The sequence below is a fragment of the Aulonocara sp. 'chitande type north' Nkhata Bay genome, linkage group LG8 (assembly GCF_057382095.1).
Source record: "Aulonocara sp. 'chitande type north' Nkhata Bay isolate Kocher_YH1m ecotype deep benthic linkage group LG8, A_spYH_male_GT1.1, whole genome shotgun sequence".
NCBI classification, from domain to species: Eukaryota; Metazoa; Chordata; class Actinopteri; order Cichliformes; family Cichlidae; genus Aulonocara; species Aulonocara sp. 'chitande type north' Nkhata Bay.
The window spans coordinates 11,961,029-11,981,500 of NC_141351.1; the positions used below are offsets into that span (position 1 = coordinate 11,961,029).

At 39.9% G+C, this 20,472-nt stretch overlaps 2 protein-coding genes and 1 pseudogene across 2 annotated transcripts; all 3 read left to right on the forward strand.

Annotated features, from left to right (window-relative positions):
* Window positions 1-5,845, forward strand: part of LOC147323314 (IgGFc-binding protein-like) — a 35,850-nt pseudogene extending 30,005 nt beyond the window's left edge.
* Window positions 4,390-10,443, forward strand: LOC147323315 (alpha-tectorin-like). The gene is made up of 7 exons (XM_086304887.1): window positions 4,390-5,530; window positions 5,630-6,213; window positions 6,331-6,883; window positions 6,976-7,574; window positions 8,218-8,455; window positions 8,628-8,824; window positions 10,186-10,443. Exons 2-7 carry the CDS (start codon window positions 5,893-5,895, stop codon window positions 10,441-10,443), a joined length of 2,166 nt encoding a protein of 721 aa, XP_086161013.1. The 5' UTR covers window positions 4,390-5,530; window positions 5,630-5,892.
* Window positions 10,444-12,073: 1,630 nt separating this feature from the next.
* Window positions 12,074-18,668, forward strand: LOC147323316 (alpha-tectorin-like). Its single transcript, XM_086304888.1, has 10 exons — window positions 12,074-12,098; window positions 12,562-12,962; window positions 13,049-13,625; window positions 13,725-14,308; window positions 14,426-14,978; window positions 15,071-15,669; window positions 16,313-16,550; window positions 16,723-16,919; window positions 18,276-18,510; window positions 18,631-18,668. The coding sequence occupies exons 1-10, from the start codon at window positions 12,074-12,076 to the stop codon at window positions 18,666-18,668; spliced, it is 3,447 nt and encodes a 1,148-aa protein (XP_086161014.1).
* Window positions 18,669-20,472: the final 1,804 nt, after the last annotated feature.

Here is a 20,472-nt window from a genome sequence, read left to right on the forward strand (position 1 = left end):
CAAATGATGACTTTCACACACCATCTGGAACGATAGTCACATCTCCAGATGAGTTTGGGAGAGCCTGGAAGGTGCCAGGCAACTACACGTGCAATGATGGCTGTGGCTCCTCCTGTCCACAGTGTGCCAATGAACAGCCTGCTAGAGATCAGTGTGAGGTGATACAGGCAGCTGATGGGCCCTTCAGTTTCTGCCACGAAGAGGTGGACCCGGCGCCATATTTCAACGACTGCGTGTTTGATGTATGTTTGTCAGGAAATCAAGGCCACGATCTCTTGTGCAGTGCCATTGAATCATATGTCAGTGCCTGTCAGTCTGCTAATGTTCGAATCTATCCTTGGAGAGAGAACACCACCTGCAGTGAGTCAACATGTCATTATATTTTATTTATATCTAAATGTACAAGAAATTTGCTAACCACTTCAGAAATAAAAAGTCCAACAATTTTACAATACTCACTGTATCCACACTGTATTACATTAAAAGTGGTATGTCTGACTAGTGCCATTTGTCACGTTTCTCACTTATTAAGCACTGGACTGTCCAGCCAACAGCCATTATGAGCTGTGCGGTACTGACTGTGGCCACACCTGTTCCAGTCACATTGATGAAACCTGTGAGCAGTTCTGCTCTGAGGGATGTTTCTGTGATGAAGGCTTCATCAAGAGTGGGACCAGGTGTGTCCCAGTGGAAAGCTGTGGCTGCCAGTATGACGGATTCTACTATGATGTAAGACATATTAAAGTCAATAGTAAATACTCTTTGAAGTAATTCCCTTCAAATCAGCAGAATCAGCAGACTTGCCCTTCTTACATTTAGAAAGCTTCGTGAAGTGTTTTGGACTGTGACAAAGCTTAAAATTCAGAAATATATATTAAAGAAACAACAGAGTCTATTATAGCTCAGTAATAATGTGGTAATATTGAGGTAACAAGGTAGAAACAGGAAGATAAAAACAAGATATATAGCAAATAATTGCCACTTCATTTCCAGAGTAATAACCAAGTGATCTAGTGAGTACTATTACATTTAAATCTATGTAATAACAGACCATAAATTATAAGTGATAATATGGATACAAATGTATGTACATGAGCTTAAAAAACCCAATTAGTAATAGTATAGTCACATTTACTAACAATTAAACACATTTTTATATATACTAACCTCATAATAATAGGGTAACAAGATACTAATATGATTTTAAGTTTTAATGTTTTGGGATACCATTACCATATTGCCATAATGCTGGAATGAATCCTGCCTCATTCACCAACATTCTTTTTTGTTTGACAACAGTATCACCGTAAATATTATGTTTAAATCTGATATCTTACCTGGAATCAATGTTGGTTTCTGTTCAATAACCAAGAAACAAGGCTACAAAATGCAAACTGACATTACCTGGAAACATGTGGTAGTTTAGGTCTAATAACCAGGAATCAGGGCTGCAACATGGAAAAAATGTTAGTTCCATGTTAATAACCGAATAAAATCCAAACCAAATGAAAAATTTCAGGAAGCATGATGAATACCTGGAAATGTGGTAGTTTCTATGAAATAGCAAATAATAGGGGTTGCAAAATGCAAAACTACAGTTTATAGTTTCATATAACTGAAATCTTAGGATCACAAAAAAAGGTCTTCATTTGCTATCATATATTCAGCATAGCTATTATGACTGTTTTATATTACACCACTAAAAAGAAAATAATTAATATGTAGCTATACAAGCAGAATGATGCTCTAACTCTTTAAACTGCAGAATTTTGGGGGGGAAAAAATCTGTCCCTAAATAAATGAATGCATTAAAACAATCAGTTGAAGATTATACAGCTACATCAGAACAGAACAATTTCTTGAAATTGTGGCATTTAGCATCTGTCCTTTCTGTGGGAGAAAGATCAACAGATATGAGTAGTTGCTCTGTCACAATATTTAGTACATTAATAGTTGCAGTTTGCAGTGATCTAGCAATTACTGCACTAAATCACCTACAATTAATGAAAACAAAATCCTTCAAAATGGTATTTTAAGAACTGTATTTGTTGTATCAATTTGGCTATGATTTGGTGTGGTGTGGTTCACAGGCTGGCGAGTCCTTCTGGACAGATGGTTGCTCCCAGAGATGTGAATGTCACGCTCCAAATGACCTGCGATGTTCTGCCTCGTCGTGCACTCCTGAACAGCAGTGCTCCATCAGAGATGGCCAGCTGGGCTGTTACAATGCTACCACCTGCACAGTATCTTTCAAAGGTATCGTGTACATTTTCCCTGCTATGCAGATGATCTCCAGCTCTGTCAATGAAACCATGAGACTAAACTGTAGGAATGTCTTAAAGACATAAAGACATGGATGATCTTTAATTTTCTGCTTCAAATTCAGATAAAGATAAGATTATTGTACTCAGCTATAAAACTCTTACAAACATGATGTCTAACCAGATGCACACTCGGACTGGGATTACCGTGGCCTCCAGTAACACTAAGAGAAATGTTTGCATTGTTTTTGACCAGGTTGTGTCCTTCAGTGCTCATATTAAACAAATAATTAGAATGGCTTTCTTGCATTTTAATTAGAAAAATCCTATTTGAGAGTGACGCCAAAAAATTAGTTCATGCATTCATTACTTAACCCTTTAAAGCCGGTCGGAGCGGGCACACTCTGTGTTGCATAACTATCTTTAAATCCTGGTAGCATTGCAACCACATAAGCTAGCACAATAATTTTTTTTGCATATGAAACCGGAGGAGTTGTACTTACATCTTATGCCACCAGCTTGTCCTAAGTCACAGTTTCCTTCCACATATAGCTTTGCAAAAACTGCATAAAAAGCACTTGCAGCAACAAAAACATAATATTCCAGAAACACGCTTTGCTGATTCGATCAGCTGTTTGTAACACTTCCTACATCCATCAGCGTGAACTATCGCATGTCCGCCATGTCCTGCCCAAAACCGGAAGTGATGTCATTTTCCGGAAATGTAGTTTTTTACCATCAGGGCCTTATGAGCCTATACTGGTGTTTTTAAAAGTTATGTTTGACTCTATGACTTTCTGTGTCGTTTCTGGGATGCTTAGGACTCATATTGCACTGCTGGAAATAGTTTATTTTGATGCATATGCTGTTTTTTTTGCAAATTTGCACTATAATATTTATTTTCGTTTTTCCTGCAGTATATAAAAATTGGTGTATTTCAAAAATAAAACTATAAAGACACTCAAAATAAATTTCCTGTGGTGGGAAACTATTTTGTGCAACTTTTTTGTATTTAAAGTTTTGAGGGATAAGCCTCTTAAATTTCTCTAACTAGAAATATATGTTAAAAAAACAAAAACGATTTATTTTTTGTAGTTTATTGCACTTTTTTGCAATTTATGTAATTACTATGCACTTAATGCAGACATATTATTAAAATTTGGGCTATAATGGTTGTATTGATGTATATCAAATTGAAATGCTCCCAAAAATGGCACTACAGCATGTAAAAATATAAAGTAAGCTCTGGCAGACTTGGTTCTATGGTAGGTCTTAAAGGGTTAAAGTCTGGCCTACTGTGATTCGTTATTATCCAACACGTTCTCACTCTCAAAGTGTAACATTTTATGCTAGGTGACAAATTGTCAACATATTATGTTTTTGGACACCCAACACGTTCCTAAATGACGAGATCGGAAAAATGAGGGAATATGAGAACCGTTTGGTCTCAATCTACAAATGTTTGCTCTTTTTCTCAACATCGCTTGGGAAAACACTATTTCATGCCATTAAAGTACTGGTTAAGATTAGGAATAACGTTATGGTTAGGGTTAGGAATAAGGTTAGGTTTAGGGCTGGAATACAGGGCTGGAACCTCTATTACCGCAGGACCGTCATTCCACTTGATTTCATCCATAACCCGGCGCGTACCATAAGAACGCGGAAGGTCACCTTTCGCGTTCCTCAGGAACGCCATGGGACGTGACAAAACGTCGGGATGTTACGCCTCGGGAGTGAGAACGGTCTGTATTATCAGATTTTCCCAAAAACTCACTGAAAAGCATTGAGTTGATCCAAAATGCTGCAGTACGGACAGGGACTAAAAAGAAAGAACATATTTCTCCTATCCTAGCTTCCCTTCTTTTGCTCCCTGTTAAAGCCAGATTCAAATGTAAAATTATTTTCCTCATATAGGTCTTGAACAATCAGGCCTCATCTTATCTTAATGAAATCATAGTGCCGTATCCTCCCAACAGAGCACATCTCAGACTGCTGTTAGGCATTGTTGGATTGTTGCAGTGGTCTCTCTGTTATTTGAGGGTCTTTAGTTTACAATATAAAGTGCCTTGAGGCAATTCCTGCTGTTATTTGACAGTACATGAAAAAAATGTAAGGTTTGAAAGTTTTTTCCTAAAGCTTTATGAATGTAAATGTCTGGACATTTAACACAAGGCATAAGGGACATTTCCTTTTATTCTTTTTAAGGTGAATTAGTGCAGCTGGGTGCTTCATTCTGGAGTGACAGGACCTGTGCACAGAAGTGCACATGTACCTCAACAGGCTTGCAGTGCCGCAATGAGCCGTGCTCCTTTTCACAGATCTGCAAGCCAGCTTCCTTCCAGTTCTCCTGTCAGACAGTGCCAAGAGGAACCTGCACCATAAGCGGTGATCCCCATTACTACACCTTTGATGACACAGTGTTTCACTTTCAAGGCACTTGCACGTATGTTCTCTCTGAGCAATGTAATAGTGGACGGCCCTACTACAGAGTAGAAGGCAAAAATGAGCACAGAGACAGTACTCAAGTCTCTTGGACACGACTGGTGAAAGTGCATGTCTACAATGACACAATTGAGCTTGTCAAAGGACGCCATGGTCAGGCTAAGGTTGGTCATTTTGATTCTGGATAAATTCTACACTTTATGACCAGATATACTTTTCTCACTTGATATATTTGCTGGTTTTTTTACAGGTTAACGGGAACTTTGCATTCACTCCATTCTCCCTTAGCAATGGCACCGTGCAGGTTTATGAGTCAGGTTTTTCTGTGTTTGTCAGCACTGACTTTGGTTTAGTGGTGTCTTATGACACAATTCATCATGTTCAGATCAGCTTGCCCTACACTTACCAGAATGGTACATGCGGTCTTTGTGGAAACTTCAATGGCATTCGTAGAGATGACTTTCAAACTCGTGACGGTGAGGTTGTGAGCTCTGATGTGGTTTTTGCTAACAGCTGGCAAGCATCTGGGGATGATGAGCCTGGCTGTGGGCCACAGTGCGGAGGTCTGGACTGTGCTGTTTGCACTGTAGAAGAGACAGCATTGTACAGCAACACTGACCACTGTGGTATCCTCAGCAGTAGTTCTGGACCTTTCACGGCTTGCCATCAGCAACTTCCTCCACAGTCCTTTGTGGACAGTTGTGTGTATGATCTGTGTGTAGGAGGAGGGTACCGACCTATTCTCTGTCAAGCCCTAAGTGTGTATGCAAGTCAGTGTCAACAAAGTGGTATTCGGCTACCAAGTTGGAGGACACCTGGCTTTTGTGGTATATTAATCACTTTTTTTTTTTTTTTGCATTATTTCAAAATATTATTGTATTAAAATTCCACCGATGTAAATATCGATGTTGTTCTCTTATGCCTAGAAATCCCATGTCCAGCCAACAGCCACTTTGAGTCTGAAGGCACAGGATGTCCACCTACCTGTGTTAATCCCAACTCTACCCATAACTGCCCTCTACCTCCCCAGGAAAGCTGCATCTGTGATTCAGGCTACATCCTCAGTGGTGGGGTCTGCGTCCCTCATGCTGAGTGTGGCTGCAGCTTTGAGGGCCGTTACTACCGCTCTGGACAAACTGTAATACTAGACGGAGACTGTGGGAGACGTTGTAGCTGCAGTTATGGCTCCATGACTTGCCACTCTCATGGTTGTGGCCCACTTGAATCATGCAGGGTGGAGGATGGAGAAAGAGGATGCAGACCAAATAGCTATGAAACATGCTGGATCAGAGGCCCAGGGTCATATCAGACATTTGATGGACTGACATACCAATATCCTGGGGCGTGTCGATTGACACTTGCCAAAGTTATGGGACTGTCCAGTCACCCACACTTCATGGTGACAGCAGAAAAAGTGCCAAGAGGCCAGCATGGTTTTGCACGAATTCTGCATTTTGAAGCAGAGGGGATACACGTATCTATTGAGATGGCAAGGAACAGTAAAGTGAAGGTAAGTGAATGGAACACTTACTTAAAATTATGTTCTTCCTTTAATATTTATTTATGTGTACACGGACACAATACTGTTTAAGTCTTGTTAACTGCAAAAAACTGGATGATCCTGCAGGTTAACGGTCAGCTGATCAGGCTACCTTTCAGCACTACATCCAACCGAATCCAGATCTTCCACAGCAGCATTTACAGTGTCATCATTCGCACCTCCTTTGGTGTAACTGTGCAGACAGTCTGGCCTCACTTTGTCCGTGTCACTGCTCCTGGTGTCTACAATGGTTCACTGGGTGGACTCTGTGGTAATTACAATGGTCATCCACATGATGACTTCAATACACCCAACGGTGTCCTGATCAACAGTTCTCAGGACTTTGGAGACAGTTGGCGAGATGGCTCTCTGGCTGCTCACTGCGTGGAAAGCATGAACCAAAATTCTACAACTAATTACAATTCTACTGAGTACTGTGGCATTCTCAGCTCACCAGATGGGCCATTTGTACCCTGTTGGTCTGTGGTTGACCCGAGCCAGCAGGTGGATGTATGTGTGGAGATCATGGGGGGCTCTAACAATCCAGCATCAACTCTGTGTGGTGTCCTACGAGATTATGCACTAATGTGTCAACAGAAGGGTGTTGCCTTAGGACAATGGAGAAATGCAACTGGCTGTGGTAAGCATTCAACTGTTTTTGAATTAATTCTAGCCATGATCTCCAAATGTTTAAAAATGCTTTTTTATGTTAACCTGTTTGTTTTTCTCCAGCACTAACCTGCCCATCAAACAGCCATTATGAACTCTGTGGAACCTCTTGTCCTTCTGCTTGCCCCAGCCTTTCTTTCCCCTTCACCTGTGATACTGTGTGCCAGGAGGGCTGTCAGTGTAACAGTGGTTTTATCCTCAATGGTGACCAGTGCGTTCCACCAACATCTTGTGGATGCTATCATCAAGGACGCTATCACCAAGGTGGTGAGCAGTTCTGGGATGGTGAAGAATGTCAGAGCTTGTGTACCTGTAACGGCACTACAGGGAACGTCCACTGTACTCCCAACTCCTGTGGGCCCCAGGAGTCCTGCCGTGTGGTGGAGGGCGAGTTTGGCTGCCATCCCAACCTTCATGGCACCTGCTCTGCCTCTGGAGACCCTCACTACATCACCTTTGATCGTAAGGCCTATGACTTCCAAGGAACCTGCCGCTATGTTCTGGTGACCCTCTGTAATGCCACTGATGAGCTCAATCAGTTTTCCGTGGAAGCTAAGAATGAGGCATTGAATGGGCTTCCACTTTCAATAGTAGCTGAAGTTTTTGTGAATGTCTGGGGCTACAACGTGCATATGTCAAGGGACAGAAGAGGTTTGGTACAAGTAAGTAGTTAGTGATAGTTCTCATTCGATGATTGTTATGAACAATTTCAGGTGTATGAAGTAAATGGCAGCTACATATATTTTAGGGATATTTTTACTGCTGTGAATGAAAAAAATAACAATTAAAAAGTAGAAAAACTACCCACTGATTTTCTTTGCATATCTCTTCTAGGTGAATGGAGTAACTAGAAATTTACCTATTGTCTTGAATGAAGGTAATGTGTCTATCTATGCAACAGGATCTCGTATACTTGTCAGCACTAATTTTGGCTTGAGTGTTACCTATAATGGATATAGTGCAGTGTTTATCTCCGTACCACCAAATTACAGGTACAATTCCCACCCATCAAAGCTGAAGTAATTTTTGTTTGACATGCTTTAAAAAACAGGATAATCCCAGCTATATAAATAATTTATTTACTAATAATTTATCCTTATGAAACTAACACAAGGACTATTGCTAACTGTTGTCATCAACAGAGAAAAAATATGTGGACTTTGTGGAAATTTCAATGGAAATCCAAATGATGACTTTCACACACCATCTGGAACGATAGTCACATCTCCAGATGAGTTTGGGAGAGCCTGGAAGGTGCCAGGCAACTACACGTGCAATGATGGCTGTGGCTCCTCCTGTCCACAGTGTGCCAATGAACAGCCTGCTAGAGATCAGTGTGAGGTGATACAGGCAGCTGATGGGCCCTTCAGTTTCTGCCACGAGGAGGTGGACCCGGCGCCATATTTCAACGACTGCGTGTTTGATGTATGTTTGTCAGGAAATCAAGGCCACGATCTCTTGTGCAGTGCCATTGAATCATATGTCAGTGCCTGTCAGTCTGCTAATGTTCGAATCTATCCTTGGAGAGAGAACACCACCTGCAGTGAGTCAACATGTCATTATATTTTATTTATATCTAAATGTACAAGAAATTTGCTAACCACTTCAGAAATAAAAAGTCCAACAATTTTACAATACTCACTGTATCCACACTGTATTACATTAAAAGTGGTATGTCTGACTAGTGCCATTTGTCACGTTTCTCACTTATTAAGCACTGGACTGTCCAGCCAACAGCCATTATGAGCTGTGCGGTACTGACTGTGGCCACACCTGTTCCAGTCACATTGATGAAACCTGTGAGCAGTTCTGCTCTGAGGGATGTTTCTGTGATGAAGGCTTCATCAAGAGTGGGACCAGGTGTGTCCCAGTGGAAAGCTGTGGCTGCCAGTATGATGGATTCTACTATGATGTAAGACATATTAAAGTCAATAGTAAATACTCTTTGAAGTAATTCCCTTCAAATCAGCAGAATCAGCAGACTTGCCCTTCTTACATTTAGAAAGCTTCGTGAAGTGTTTTGGACTGTGACAAAGCTTAAAATTCAGAAATATATATTAAAGAAACAACAGAGTCTATTATAGCTCAGTAATAATGTGGTAATATTGAGGTAACAAGGTAGAAACAGGAAGATAAAAACAAGATATATAGCAAATAATTGCCACTTCATTTCCAGAGTAATAACCAAGTGATCTAGTGAGTACTATTACATTTAAATCTATGTAATAACAGACCATAAATTATAAGTGATAATATGGATACAAATGTATGTACATGAGCTTAAAAAACCCAATTAGTAATAGTATAGTCACATTTACTAACAATTAAACACATTTTTATATATACTAACCTCATAATAATAGGGTAACAAGATACTAATATGATTTTAAGTTTTAATGTTTTGGGATACCATTACCATATTGCCATAATGCTGGAATGAATCCTGCCTCATTCACCAACATTCTTTTTTGTTTGACAACAGTATCACCGTAAATATTATGTTTAAATCTGATATCTTACCTGGAATCAATGTTGGTTTCTGTTCAATAACCAAGAAACAAGGCTACAAAATGCAAACTGACATTACCTGGAAACATGTGGTAGTTTAGGTCTAATAACCAGGAATCAGGGCTGCAACATGGAAAAAATGTTAGTTCCATGTTAATAACCGAATAAAATCCAAACCAAATGAAAAATTTCAGGAAGCATGATGAATACCTGGAAATGTGGTAGTTTCTATGAAATAGCAAATAATAGGGGTTGCAAAATGCAAAACTACAGTTTATAGTTTCATATAACTGAAATCTTAGGATCACAAAAAAAGGTCTTCATTTGCTATCATATATTCAGCATAGCTATTATGACTGTTTTATATTACACCACTAAAAAGAAAATAATTAATATGTAGCTATACAAGCAGAATGATGCTCTAACTCTTTAAACTGCAGAATTTTGGGGGGGAAAAAATCTGTCCCTAAATAAATGAATGCATTAAAACAATCAGTTGAAGATTATACAGCTACATCAGAACAGAACAATTTCTTGAAATTGTGGCATTTAGCATCTGTCCTTTCTGTGGGAGAAAGATCAACAGATATGAGTAGTTGCTCTGTCACAATATTTAGTACATTAATAGTTGCAGTTTGCAGTGATCTAGCAATTACTGCACTAAATCACCTACAATTAATGAAAACAAAATCCTTCAAAATGGTATTTTAAGAACTGTATTTGTTGTATCAATTTGGCTATGATTTGGTGTGGTGTGGTTCACAGGCTGGCGAGTCCTTCTGGACAGATGGTTGCTCCCAGAGATGTGAATGTCACGCTCCAAATGACCTGCGATGTTCTGCCTCGTCGTGCACTCCTGAACAGCAGTGCTCCATCAGAGACGGCCAGCTGGGCTGTTACAATGCTACCACCTGCACAGTATCTTTCAAAGGTATCGTGTACATTTTCCCTGCTATGCAGATGATCTCCAGCTCTGTCAATGAAACCATGAGACTAAACTGTAGGAATGTCTTAAAGACATAAAGACATGGATGATCTTTAATTTTCTGCTTCAAATTCAGATAAAGATAAGATTATTGTACTCAGCTATAAAACTCTTACAAACATGATGTCTAACCAGATGCACACTCGGACTGGGATTACCGTGGCCTCCAGTAACACTAAGAGAAATGTTTGCATTGTTTTTGACCAGGTTGTGTCCTTCAGTGCTCATATTAAACAAATAATTAGAATGGCTTTCTTGCATTTTAATTAGAAAAATCCTATTTGAGAGTGACGCCAAAAAATTAGTTCATGCATTCATTACTTAACCCTTTAAAGCCGGTCGGAGCGGGCACGCTCTGTGTTGCATAACTATCTTTAAATCCTGGTAGCATTGCAACCACATAAGCTAGCACAATAATTTTTTTTGCATATGAAACCGGAGGAGTTGTACTTACATCTTATGCCACCAGCTTGTCCTAAGTCACAGTTTCCTTCCACATATAGCTTTGCAAAAACTGCATAAAAAGCACTTGCAGCAACAAAAACATAATATTCCAGAAACACGCTTTGCTGATTCGATCAGCTGTTTGTAACACTTCCTACATCCATCAGCGTGAACTATCGCATGTCCGCCATGTCCTGCCCAAAACCGGAAGTGATGTCATTTTCCGGAAATGTAGTTTTTTACCATCAGGGCCTTATGAGCCTATACTGGTGTTTTTAAAAGTTATGTTTGACTCTATGACTTTCTGTGTCGTTTCTGGGATGCTTAGGACTCATATTGCACTGCTGGAAATAGTTTATTTTGATGCATATGCTGTTTTTTTTGCAAATTTGCACTATAATATTTATTTTCGTTTTTCCTGCAGTATATAAAAATTGGTGTATTTCAAAAATAAAACTATAAAGACACTCAAAATAAATTTCCTGTGGTGGGAAACTATTTTGTGCAACTTTTTTGTATTTAAAGTTTTGAGGGATAAGCCTCTTAAATTTCTCTAACTAGAAATATATGTTAAAAAAACAAAAACGATTTATTTTTTGTAGTTTATTGCACTTTTTTGCAATTTATGTAATTACTATGCACTTAATGCAGACATATTATTAAAATTTGGGCTATAATGGTTGTATTGATGTATATCAAATTGAAATGCTCCCAAAAATGGCACTACAGCATGTAAAAATATAAAGTAAGCTCTGGCAGACTTGGTTCTATGGTAGGTCTTAAAGGGTTAAAGTCTGGCCTACTGTGATTCGTTATTATCCAACACGTTCTCACTCTCAAAGTGTAACATTTTATGCTAGGTGACAAATTGTCAACATATTATGTTTTTGGACACCCAACACGTTCCTAAATGACGAGATCGGAAAAATGAGGGAATATGAGAACCGTTTGGTCTCAATCTACAAATGTTTGCTCTTTTTCTCAACATCGCTTGGGAAAACACTATTTCATGCCATTAAAGTACTGGTTAAGATTAGGAATAACGTTATGGTTAGGGTTAGGAATAAGGTTAGGTTTAGGGCTGGAATACAGGGCTGGAACCTCTATTACCGCAGGACCGTCATTCCACTTGATTTCATCCATAACCCGGCGCGTACCATAAGAACGCGGAAGGTCACCTTTCGCGTTCCTCAGGAACGCCATGGGACGTGACAAAACGTCGGGATGTTACGCCTCGGGAGTGAGAACGGTCTGTATTATCAGATTTTCCCAAAAACTCACTGAAAAGCATTGAGTTGATCCAAAATGCTGCAGTACGGACAGGGACTAAAAAGAAAGAACATATTTCTCCTATCCTAGCTTCCCTTCTTTTGCTCCCTGTTAAAGCCAGATTCAAATGTAAAATTATTTTCCTCATATAGGTCTTGAACAATCAGGCCTCATCTTATCTTAATGAAATCATAGTGCCGTATCCTCCCAACAGAGCACATCTCAGACTGCTGTTAGGCATTGTTGGATTGTTGCAGTGGTCTCTCTGTTATTTGAGGGTCTTTAGTTTACAATATAAAGTGCCTTGAGGCAATTCCTGCTGTTATTTGACAGTACATGAAAAAAATGTAAGGTTTGAAAGTTTTTTCCTAAAGCTTTATGAATGTAAATGTCTGGACATTTAACACAAGGCATAAGGGACATTTCCTTTTATTCTTTTTAAGGTGAATTAGTGCAGCTGGGTGCTTCATTCTGGAGTGACAGGACCTGTGCACAGAAGTGCACATGTACCTCAACAGGCTTGCAGTGCCGCAATGAGCCGTGCTCCTTTTCACAGATCTGCAAGCCAGCTTCCTTCCAGTTCTCCTGTCAGACAGTGCCAAGAGGAACCTGCACCATAAGCGGTGATCCCCATTACTACACCTTTGATGACACAGTGTTTCACTTTCAAGGCACTTGCACGTATGTTCTCTCTGAGCAATGTAATAGTGGACGGCCCTACTACAGAGTAGAAGGCAAAAATGAGCACAGAGACAGTACTCAAGTCTCTTGGACACGACTGGTGAAAGTGCATGTCTACAATGACACAATTGAGCTTGTCAAAGGACGCCATGGTCAGGCTAAGGTTGGTCATTTTGATTCTGGATAAATTCTACACTTTATGACCAGATATACTTTTCTCACTTGATATATTTGCTGGTTTTTTTACAGGTTAACGGGAACTTTGCATTCACTCCATTCTCCCTTAGCAATGGCACCGTGCAGGTTTATGAGTCAGGTTTTTCTGTGTTTGTCAGCACTGACTTTGGTTTAGTGGTGTCTTATGACACAATTCATCATGTTCAGATCAGCTTGCCCTACACTTACCAGAATGGTACATGCGGTCTTTGTGGAAACTTCAATGGCATTCGTAGAGATGACTTTCAAACTCGTGACGGTGAGGTTGTGAGCTCTGATGTGGTTTTTGCTAACAGCTGGCAAGCATCTGGGGATGATGAGCCTGGCTGTGGGCCACAGTGCGGAGGTCTGGACTGTGCTGTTTGCACTGTAGAAGAGACAGCATTGTACAGCAACACTGACCACTGTGGTATCCTCAGCAGTAGTTCTGGACCTTTCACGGCTTGCCATCAGCAACTTCCTCCACAGTCCTTTGTGGACAGTTGTGTGTATGATCTGTGTGTAGGAGGAGGGTACCGACCTATTCTCTGTCAAGCCCTAAGTGTGTATGCAAGTCAGTGTCAACAAAGTGGTATTCGGCTACCAAGTTGGAGGACACCTGGCTTTTGTGGTATGTTAATCACTTTTTTTTTTTTTTTGCATTATTTCAAAATATTATTGTATTAAAATTCCACCGATGTAAATATCGATGTTGTTCTCTTATGCCTAGAAATCCCATGTCCAGCCAACAGCCACTTTGAGTCTGAAGGCACAGGATGTCCACCTACCTGTGTTAATCCCAACTCTACCCATAACTGCCCTCTACCTCCCCAGGAAAGCTGCATCTGTGATTCAGGCTACATCCTCAGTGGTGGGGTCTGCGTCCCTCATGCTGAGTGTGGCTGCAGCTTTGAGGGCCGTTACTACCGCTCTGGACAAACTGTAATACTAGACGGAGACTGTGGGAGACGTTGTAGCTGCAGTTATGGCTCCATGACTTGCCACTCTCATGGTTGTGGCCCACTTGAATCATGCAGGGTGGAGGATGGAGAAAGAGGATGCAGACCAAATAGCTATGAAACATGCTGGATCAGAGGCCCAGGGTCATATCAGACATTTGATGGACTGACATACCAATATCCTGGGGCGTGTCGATTGACACTTGCCAAAGTTATGGGACTGTCCAGTCACCCACACTTCATGGTGACAGCAGAAAAAGTGCCAAGAGGCCAGCATGGTTTTGCACGAATTCTGCATTTTGAAGCAGAGGGGATACACGTATCTATTGAGATGGCAAGGAACAGTAAAGTGAAGGTAAGTGAATGGAACACTTACTTAAAATTATGTTCTTCCTTTAATATTTATTTATGTGTACACGGACACAATACTGTTTAAGTCTTGTTAACTGCAAAAAACTGGATGATCCTGCAGGTTAACGGTCAGCTGATCAGGCTACCTTTCAGCACTACATCCAACCGAATCCAGATCTTCCACAGCAGCATTTACAGTGTCATCATTCGCACCTCCTTTGGTGTAACTGTGCAGACAGTCTGGCCTCACTTTGTCCGTGTCACTGCTCCTGGTGTCTACAATGGTTCACTGGGTGGACTCTGTGGTAATTACAATGGTCATCCACATGATGACTTCAATACACCCAACGGTGTCCTGATCAACAGTTCTCAGGACTTTGGAGACAGTTGGCGAGATGGCTCTCTGGCTGCTCACTGCGTGGAAAGCATGAACCAAAATTCTACAACTAATTACAATTCTACTGAGTACTGTGGCATTCTCAGCTCACCAGATGGGCCATTTGTACCCTGTTGGTCTGTGGTTGACCCGAGCCAGCAGGTGGATGTATGTGTGGAGATCATGGGGGGCTCTAACAATCCAGCATCAACTCTGTGTGGTGTCCTACGAGATTATGCACTAATGTGTCAACAGAAGGGTGTTGCCTTAGGACAATGGAGAAATGCAACTGGCTGTGGTAAGCATTCAACTGTTTTTGAATTAATTCTAGCCATGATCTCCAAATGTTTAAAAATGCTTTTTTATGTTAACCTGTTTGTTTTTCTCCAGCACTAACCTGCCCATCAAACAGCCATTATGAACTCTGTGGAACCTCTTGTCCTTCTGCTTGCCCCAGCCTTTCTTTCCCCTTCACCTGTGATACTGTGTGCCAGGAGGGCTGTCAGTGTAACAGTGGTTTTATCCTCAATGGTGACCAGTGCGTTCCACCAACATCTTGTGGATGCTATCATCAAGGACGCTATCACCAAGGTGGTGAGCAGTTCTGGGATGGTGAAGAATGTCAGAGCTTGTGTACCTGTAACGGCACTACAGGGAACGTCCACTGTACTCCCAACTCCTGTGGGCCCCAGGAGTCCTGCCGTGTGGTGGAGGGCGAGTTTGGCTGCCATCCCAACCTTCATGGCACCTGCTCTGCCTCTGGAGACCCTCACTACATCACCTTTGATCATAAGGCCTATGACTTCCAAGGAACCTGCCGCTATGTTCTGGTGACCCTCTGTAATGCCACTGATGAGCTCAATCAGTTTTCCGTGGAAGCTAAGAATGAGGCATTGAATGGGCTTCCACTTTCAATAGTAGCTGAAGTTTTTGTGAATGTCTGGGGCTACGACGTGCATATGTCAAGGGACAGAAGAGGTTTGGTACAAGTAAGTAGTTAGTGATAGTTCTCATTCGATGATTGTTATGAACAATTTCAGGTGTATGAAGTAAATGGCAGCTACATATATTTTAGGGATATTTTTACTGCTGTGAATGAAAAAAATAACAATTAAAAAGTAGAAAAACTACCCACTGATTTTCTTTGCATATCTCTTCTAGGTGAATGGAGTAACTAGAAATTTACCTATTGTCTTGAATGAAGGTAATGTGTCTATCTATGCAACAGGATCTCGTATACTTGTCAGCACTAATTTTGGCTTGAGTGTTACCTATAATGGATATAGTGCAGTGTTTATCTCCGTACCACCAAATTACAGGTACAATTCCCACCCATCAAAGCTGAAGTAATTTTTGTTTGACATGCTTTAAAAAACAGGATAATCCCAGCTATATAAATAATTTATTTACTAATAATTTATCCTTATGAAACTAACACAAGGACTATTGCTAACTGTTGTCATCAACAGAGAAAAAATATGTGGACTTTGTGGAAATTTCAATGGAAATCCAAATGATGACTTTCACACACCATCTGGAACGATAGTCACATCTCCAGATGAGTTTGGGAGAGCCTGGAAGGTGCCAGGCAACTACACGTGCAATGATGGCTGTGGCTCCTCCTGTCCACAGTGTGCCAATGAACAGCCTGCTAGAGATCAGTGTGAGGTGATACAGGCAGCTGATGGGCCCTTCAGTTTCTGCCACGAGGAGGTGGACCCGGCGCCATATTTCAACGACTGCGTGTTTGATGTATGTTTGTCAGGAAATCAAGGCCACGATCTCTTGTGCAGTGCCATTGAATCATATGTCAGTGCCTGTCAGTCTGCTAATGTTCGAATCTATCCTTGGAGAGAGAACACCACCTGCAGTGAGTCAACATGTCATTATATTTTATTTATATCTAAATGTACAAGAAATTTGCTAACCACTTCAGAAATAAAAAGTCCAACAATTTTACAATACTCACTGTATCCACACTGTATTACATTAAAAGTGGTATGTCTGACTAGTGCCATTTGTCACGTTTCTCACTTATTAAGCACTGGACTGTCCAGCCAACAGCCATTATGAGCTGTGCGGTACTGACTGTGGCCACACCTGTTCCAGTCACATTGATGAAACCTGTGAGCAGTTCTGCTCTGAGGGATGTTTCTGTGATGAAGGCTTCATCAAGAGTGGGACCAGGTGTGTCCCAGTGGAAAGCTGTGGCTGCCAGTATGACGGATTCTACTATGATGTAAGACATATTAAAGTCAATAGTAAATACTCTTTGAAGTAATTCCCTTCAAATCAGCAGAATCAGCAGACTTGCCCTTCTTACATTTAGAAAGCTTCGTGAAGTGTTTTGGACTGTGACAAAGCTTAAAATTCAGAAATATATATTAAAGAAACAACAGAGTCTATTATAGCTCAGTAATAATGTGGTAATATTGAGGTAACAAGGTAGAAACAGGAAGATAAAAACAAGATATATAGCAAATAATTGCCACTTCATTTCCAGAGTAATAACCAAGTGATCTAGTGAGTACTATTACATTTAAATCTATGTAATAACAGACCATAAATTATAAGTGATAATATGGATACAAATGTATGTACATGAGCTTAAAAAACCCAATTAGTAATAGTATAGTCACATTTACTAACAATTAAACACATTTTTATATATACTAACCTCATAATAATAGGGTAACAAGATACTAATATGATTTTAAGTTTTAATGTTTTGGGATACCATTACCATATTGCCATAATGCTGGAATGAATCCTGCCTCATTCACCAACATTCTTTTTTGTTTGACAACAGTATCACCGTAAATATTATGTTTAAATCTGATATCTTACCTGGAATCAATGTTGGTTTCTGTTCAATAACCAAGAAACAAGGCTACAAAATGCAAATTGACGTTACCTGGAAACATGTGGTAGTTTAGGTCTAATAACCAGGAATCAGGGCTGCAACATGGAAAAAATGTTAGTTCCATGTTAATAACCGAATAAAATCCAAACCAAATGAAAAATTTCAGGAAGCATGATGAATACCTGGAAATGTGGTAGTTTCTATGAAATAGCAAATAATAGGGGTTGCAAAATGCAAAACTACAGTTTATAGTTTCATATAACTGAAATCTTAGGATCACAAAAAAAGGTCTTCATTTGCTATCATATATTCAGCATAGCTATTATGACTGTTTTATATTACACCACTAAAAAGAAAATAATTAATATGTAGCTATACAAGCAGAATGATGCTCTAACTCTTTAAACTGCAGAATTTTGGGTGGGAAAAAATCTGTCCCTAAATAAATGAATGCATTAAAACAATCAGTTGAAGATTATACAGCTACATCAGAACAGAACAATTTCTTGAAATTGTGGCATTTAGCATCTGTCCTTTCTGTGGGAGAAAGATCAACAGATATGAGTAGTTGCTCTGTCACAATATTTAGTACATTAATAGTTGCAGTTTTCAGTGATCTAGCAATTACTGCACTAAATCACCTACAATTAATGAAAACAAAATCCTTCAAAATGGTATTTTAAGAACTGTATTTGTTGTATCAATTTGGCTATGATTTGGTGTGGTTCACAGGCTGGCGAGTCCTTCTGGACAGATGGTTGCTCCCAGAGATGTGAATGTCACGCTCCAAATGACCTGCGATGTTCTGCCTCGTCGTGCACTCCTGAACAGCAGTGCTCCATCAGAGACGGCCAGCTGGGCTGTTACAATGCTACCACCTGCACAGTATCTTTCAAAGGTATCGTGTACATTTTCCCTGCTATGCAGATGATCTCCAGCTCTGTCAATGAAACCATGAGACTAAACTGTAGGAATGTCTTAAAGACATAAAGACATGGATGATCTTTAATTTTCTGCTTCAAATTCAGATAAAGATACGATTATTGTACTCAGCTATAAAACTCTTATAAACATGATGTCTAACCAGATGCACACTCGGACTGGGATTACCGTGGCCTCCAGTAACACTAAGAGAAATGTTTGCATTGTTTTTGACCAGGTTGTGTCCTTCAGTGCTAATATTAAACAAATAATTAGAATGGCTTTCTTGCATTTTAATTAGAAAAATCCTATTTGAGAGTGACGCCAAAAAATTAGTTCATGCATTCATTACTTAACCCTTTAAAGCCGGTCGGAGCGGGCATGCTCTGTGTTGCATAACTATCTTTAAATCCTGGTAGCATTGCAACCACATAAGCTAGCACAATAATTTTTTTTGCATATGAAACCGGAGGAGTTGTACTTACATCTTATGCCACCAGCTTGTCCTAAGTCACAGTTTCCTTCCACATATAGCTTTGCAAAAACTGCATAAAAAGCACTTGCAGCAACAAAAACATAATATTCCAGAAACACGCTTTGCTGATTCGATCAGCTGTTTGTAACACTTCCTACATCCATCAGCGTGAACTATCGCATGTCCGCCATGTCCTGCCCAAAACCGGAAGTGATGTCATTTTCCGGAAATGTAGTTTTTTACCATCAGGGCCTCATGAGCCTACACTGGTGTTTTTAAAAGTTATGTTTGACTCTATGACTTTCTGTGTCGTTTCTGGGATGCTTAGGACTCATATTGCACTGCTGGAAATAGTTTATTTTGATGCATATGCTGTTTTTTTTGCAAATTTGCACTATAATATTTATTTTCGTTTTTCCTGCAGTATATAAAAATTGGTGTATTTCAAAAATAAAACTATAAAGACACTCAAAATAAATTTCCTGTGGTGGGAAACTATTTTGTGCAACTTTTTTGTATTTAAAGTTTTGAGGGATAAGCCTCTTAAATTTCTCTAACTAGAAATATATGTTAAAAAAACAAAAACGATTTATTTTTTGTAGTTTATTGCACTTTTTTGCAATTTATGTAATTACTATGCACTTAATGCAGACATATTATTAAAATTTGGGCTATAATGGTTGTATTGATGTATATCAAATTGAAATGCTCCCAAAAATGGCACTACAGCATGTAAAAATATAAAGTAAGCTCTGGCAGACTTGGTTCTATGGTAGGTCTTAAAGGGTTAAAGTCTGGCCTACTGTGATTCGTTATTATCCAACACGTTCTCACTCTCAAAGTGTAACATTTTATGCTAGGTGACAAATTGTCAACATATTATGTTTTTGGACACCCAACACGTTCCTAAATGACGAGATCGGAAAAATGAGGGAATATGAGAACCGTTTGGTCTCAATCTACAAATGTTTGCTCTTTTTCTCAACATCGCTTGGGAAAACACTATTTCATGCCATTAAAGTACTGGTTAAGATTAGGAATAACGTTATGGTTAGGGTTAGGAATAAGGTTAGGTTTAGGGCTGGAATACAGGGCTGGAACCTCTATTACCGCAGGACCGTCATTCCACTTGATTTCATCCATAACCCGGCGCGTACCATAAGAACGCGGAAGGTCACCTTTCGCGTTCCTCAGGAACGCCATGGGACGTGACAAAACGTCGGGATGTTACGCCTCGGGAGTGAGAACGGTCTGTATTATCAGATTTTCCCAAAAACTCACTGAAAAGCATTGAGTTGATCCAAAATGCTGCAGTACGGACAGGGACTAAAAAGAAAGAACATATTTCTCCTATCCTAGCTTCCCTTCTTTTGCTCCCTGTTAAAGCCAGATTCAAATGTAAAATTATTTTCCTCATATAGGTCTTGAACAATCAGGCCTCATCTTATCTTAATGAAATCATAGTGCCGTATCCTCCCAACAGAGCACATCTCAGACTGCTGTTAGGCATTGTTGGATTGTTGCAGTGGTCTC

Bases quoted from the DNA above. Each gene is read 5' to 3' on its own strand.
- LOC147323316 (XM_086304888.1), top strand. From the start codon at position 12,074: ATGTTACGCCTCGGGAGTGAGAACG. The intron at 14,979-15,070 runs GTAAGCATTCAA...GTTTTTCTCCAG, and splicing joins GAGAAATGCAACTGGCTGTG to CACTAACCTGCCCATCAAAC. The intron at 16,551-16,722 runs GTGAGTCAACAT...TCACTTATTAAG, and splicing joins GAGAGAGAACACCACCTGCA to CACTGGACTGTCCAGCCAAC.
- LOC147323315 (XM_086304887.1), top strand. From the start codon at position 5,893: ATGACTTGCCACTCTCATGGTTGTGGCCCACTTGAATCATGCAGGGTG. The intron at 6,884-6,975 runs GTAAGCATTCAA...GTTTTTCTCCAG, and splicing joins GAGAAATGCAACTGGCTGTG to CACTAACCTGCCCATCAAAC. The intron at 7,575-8,217 runs GTAAGTAGTTAG...TCCTGTCCACAG, and splicing joins ACAGAAGAGGTTTGGTACAA to TGTGCCAATGAACAGCCTGC.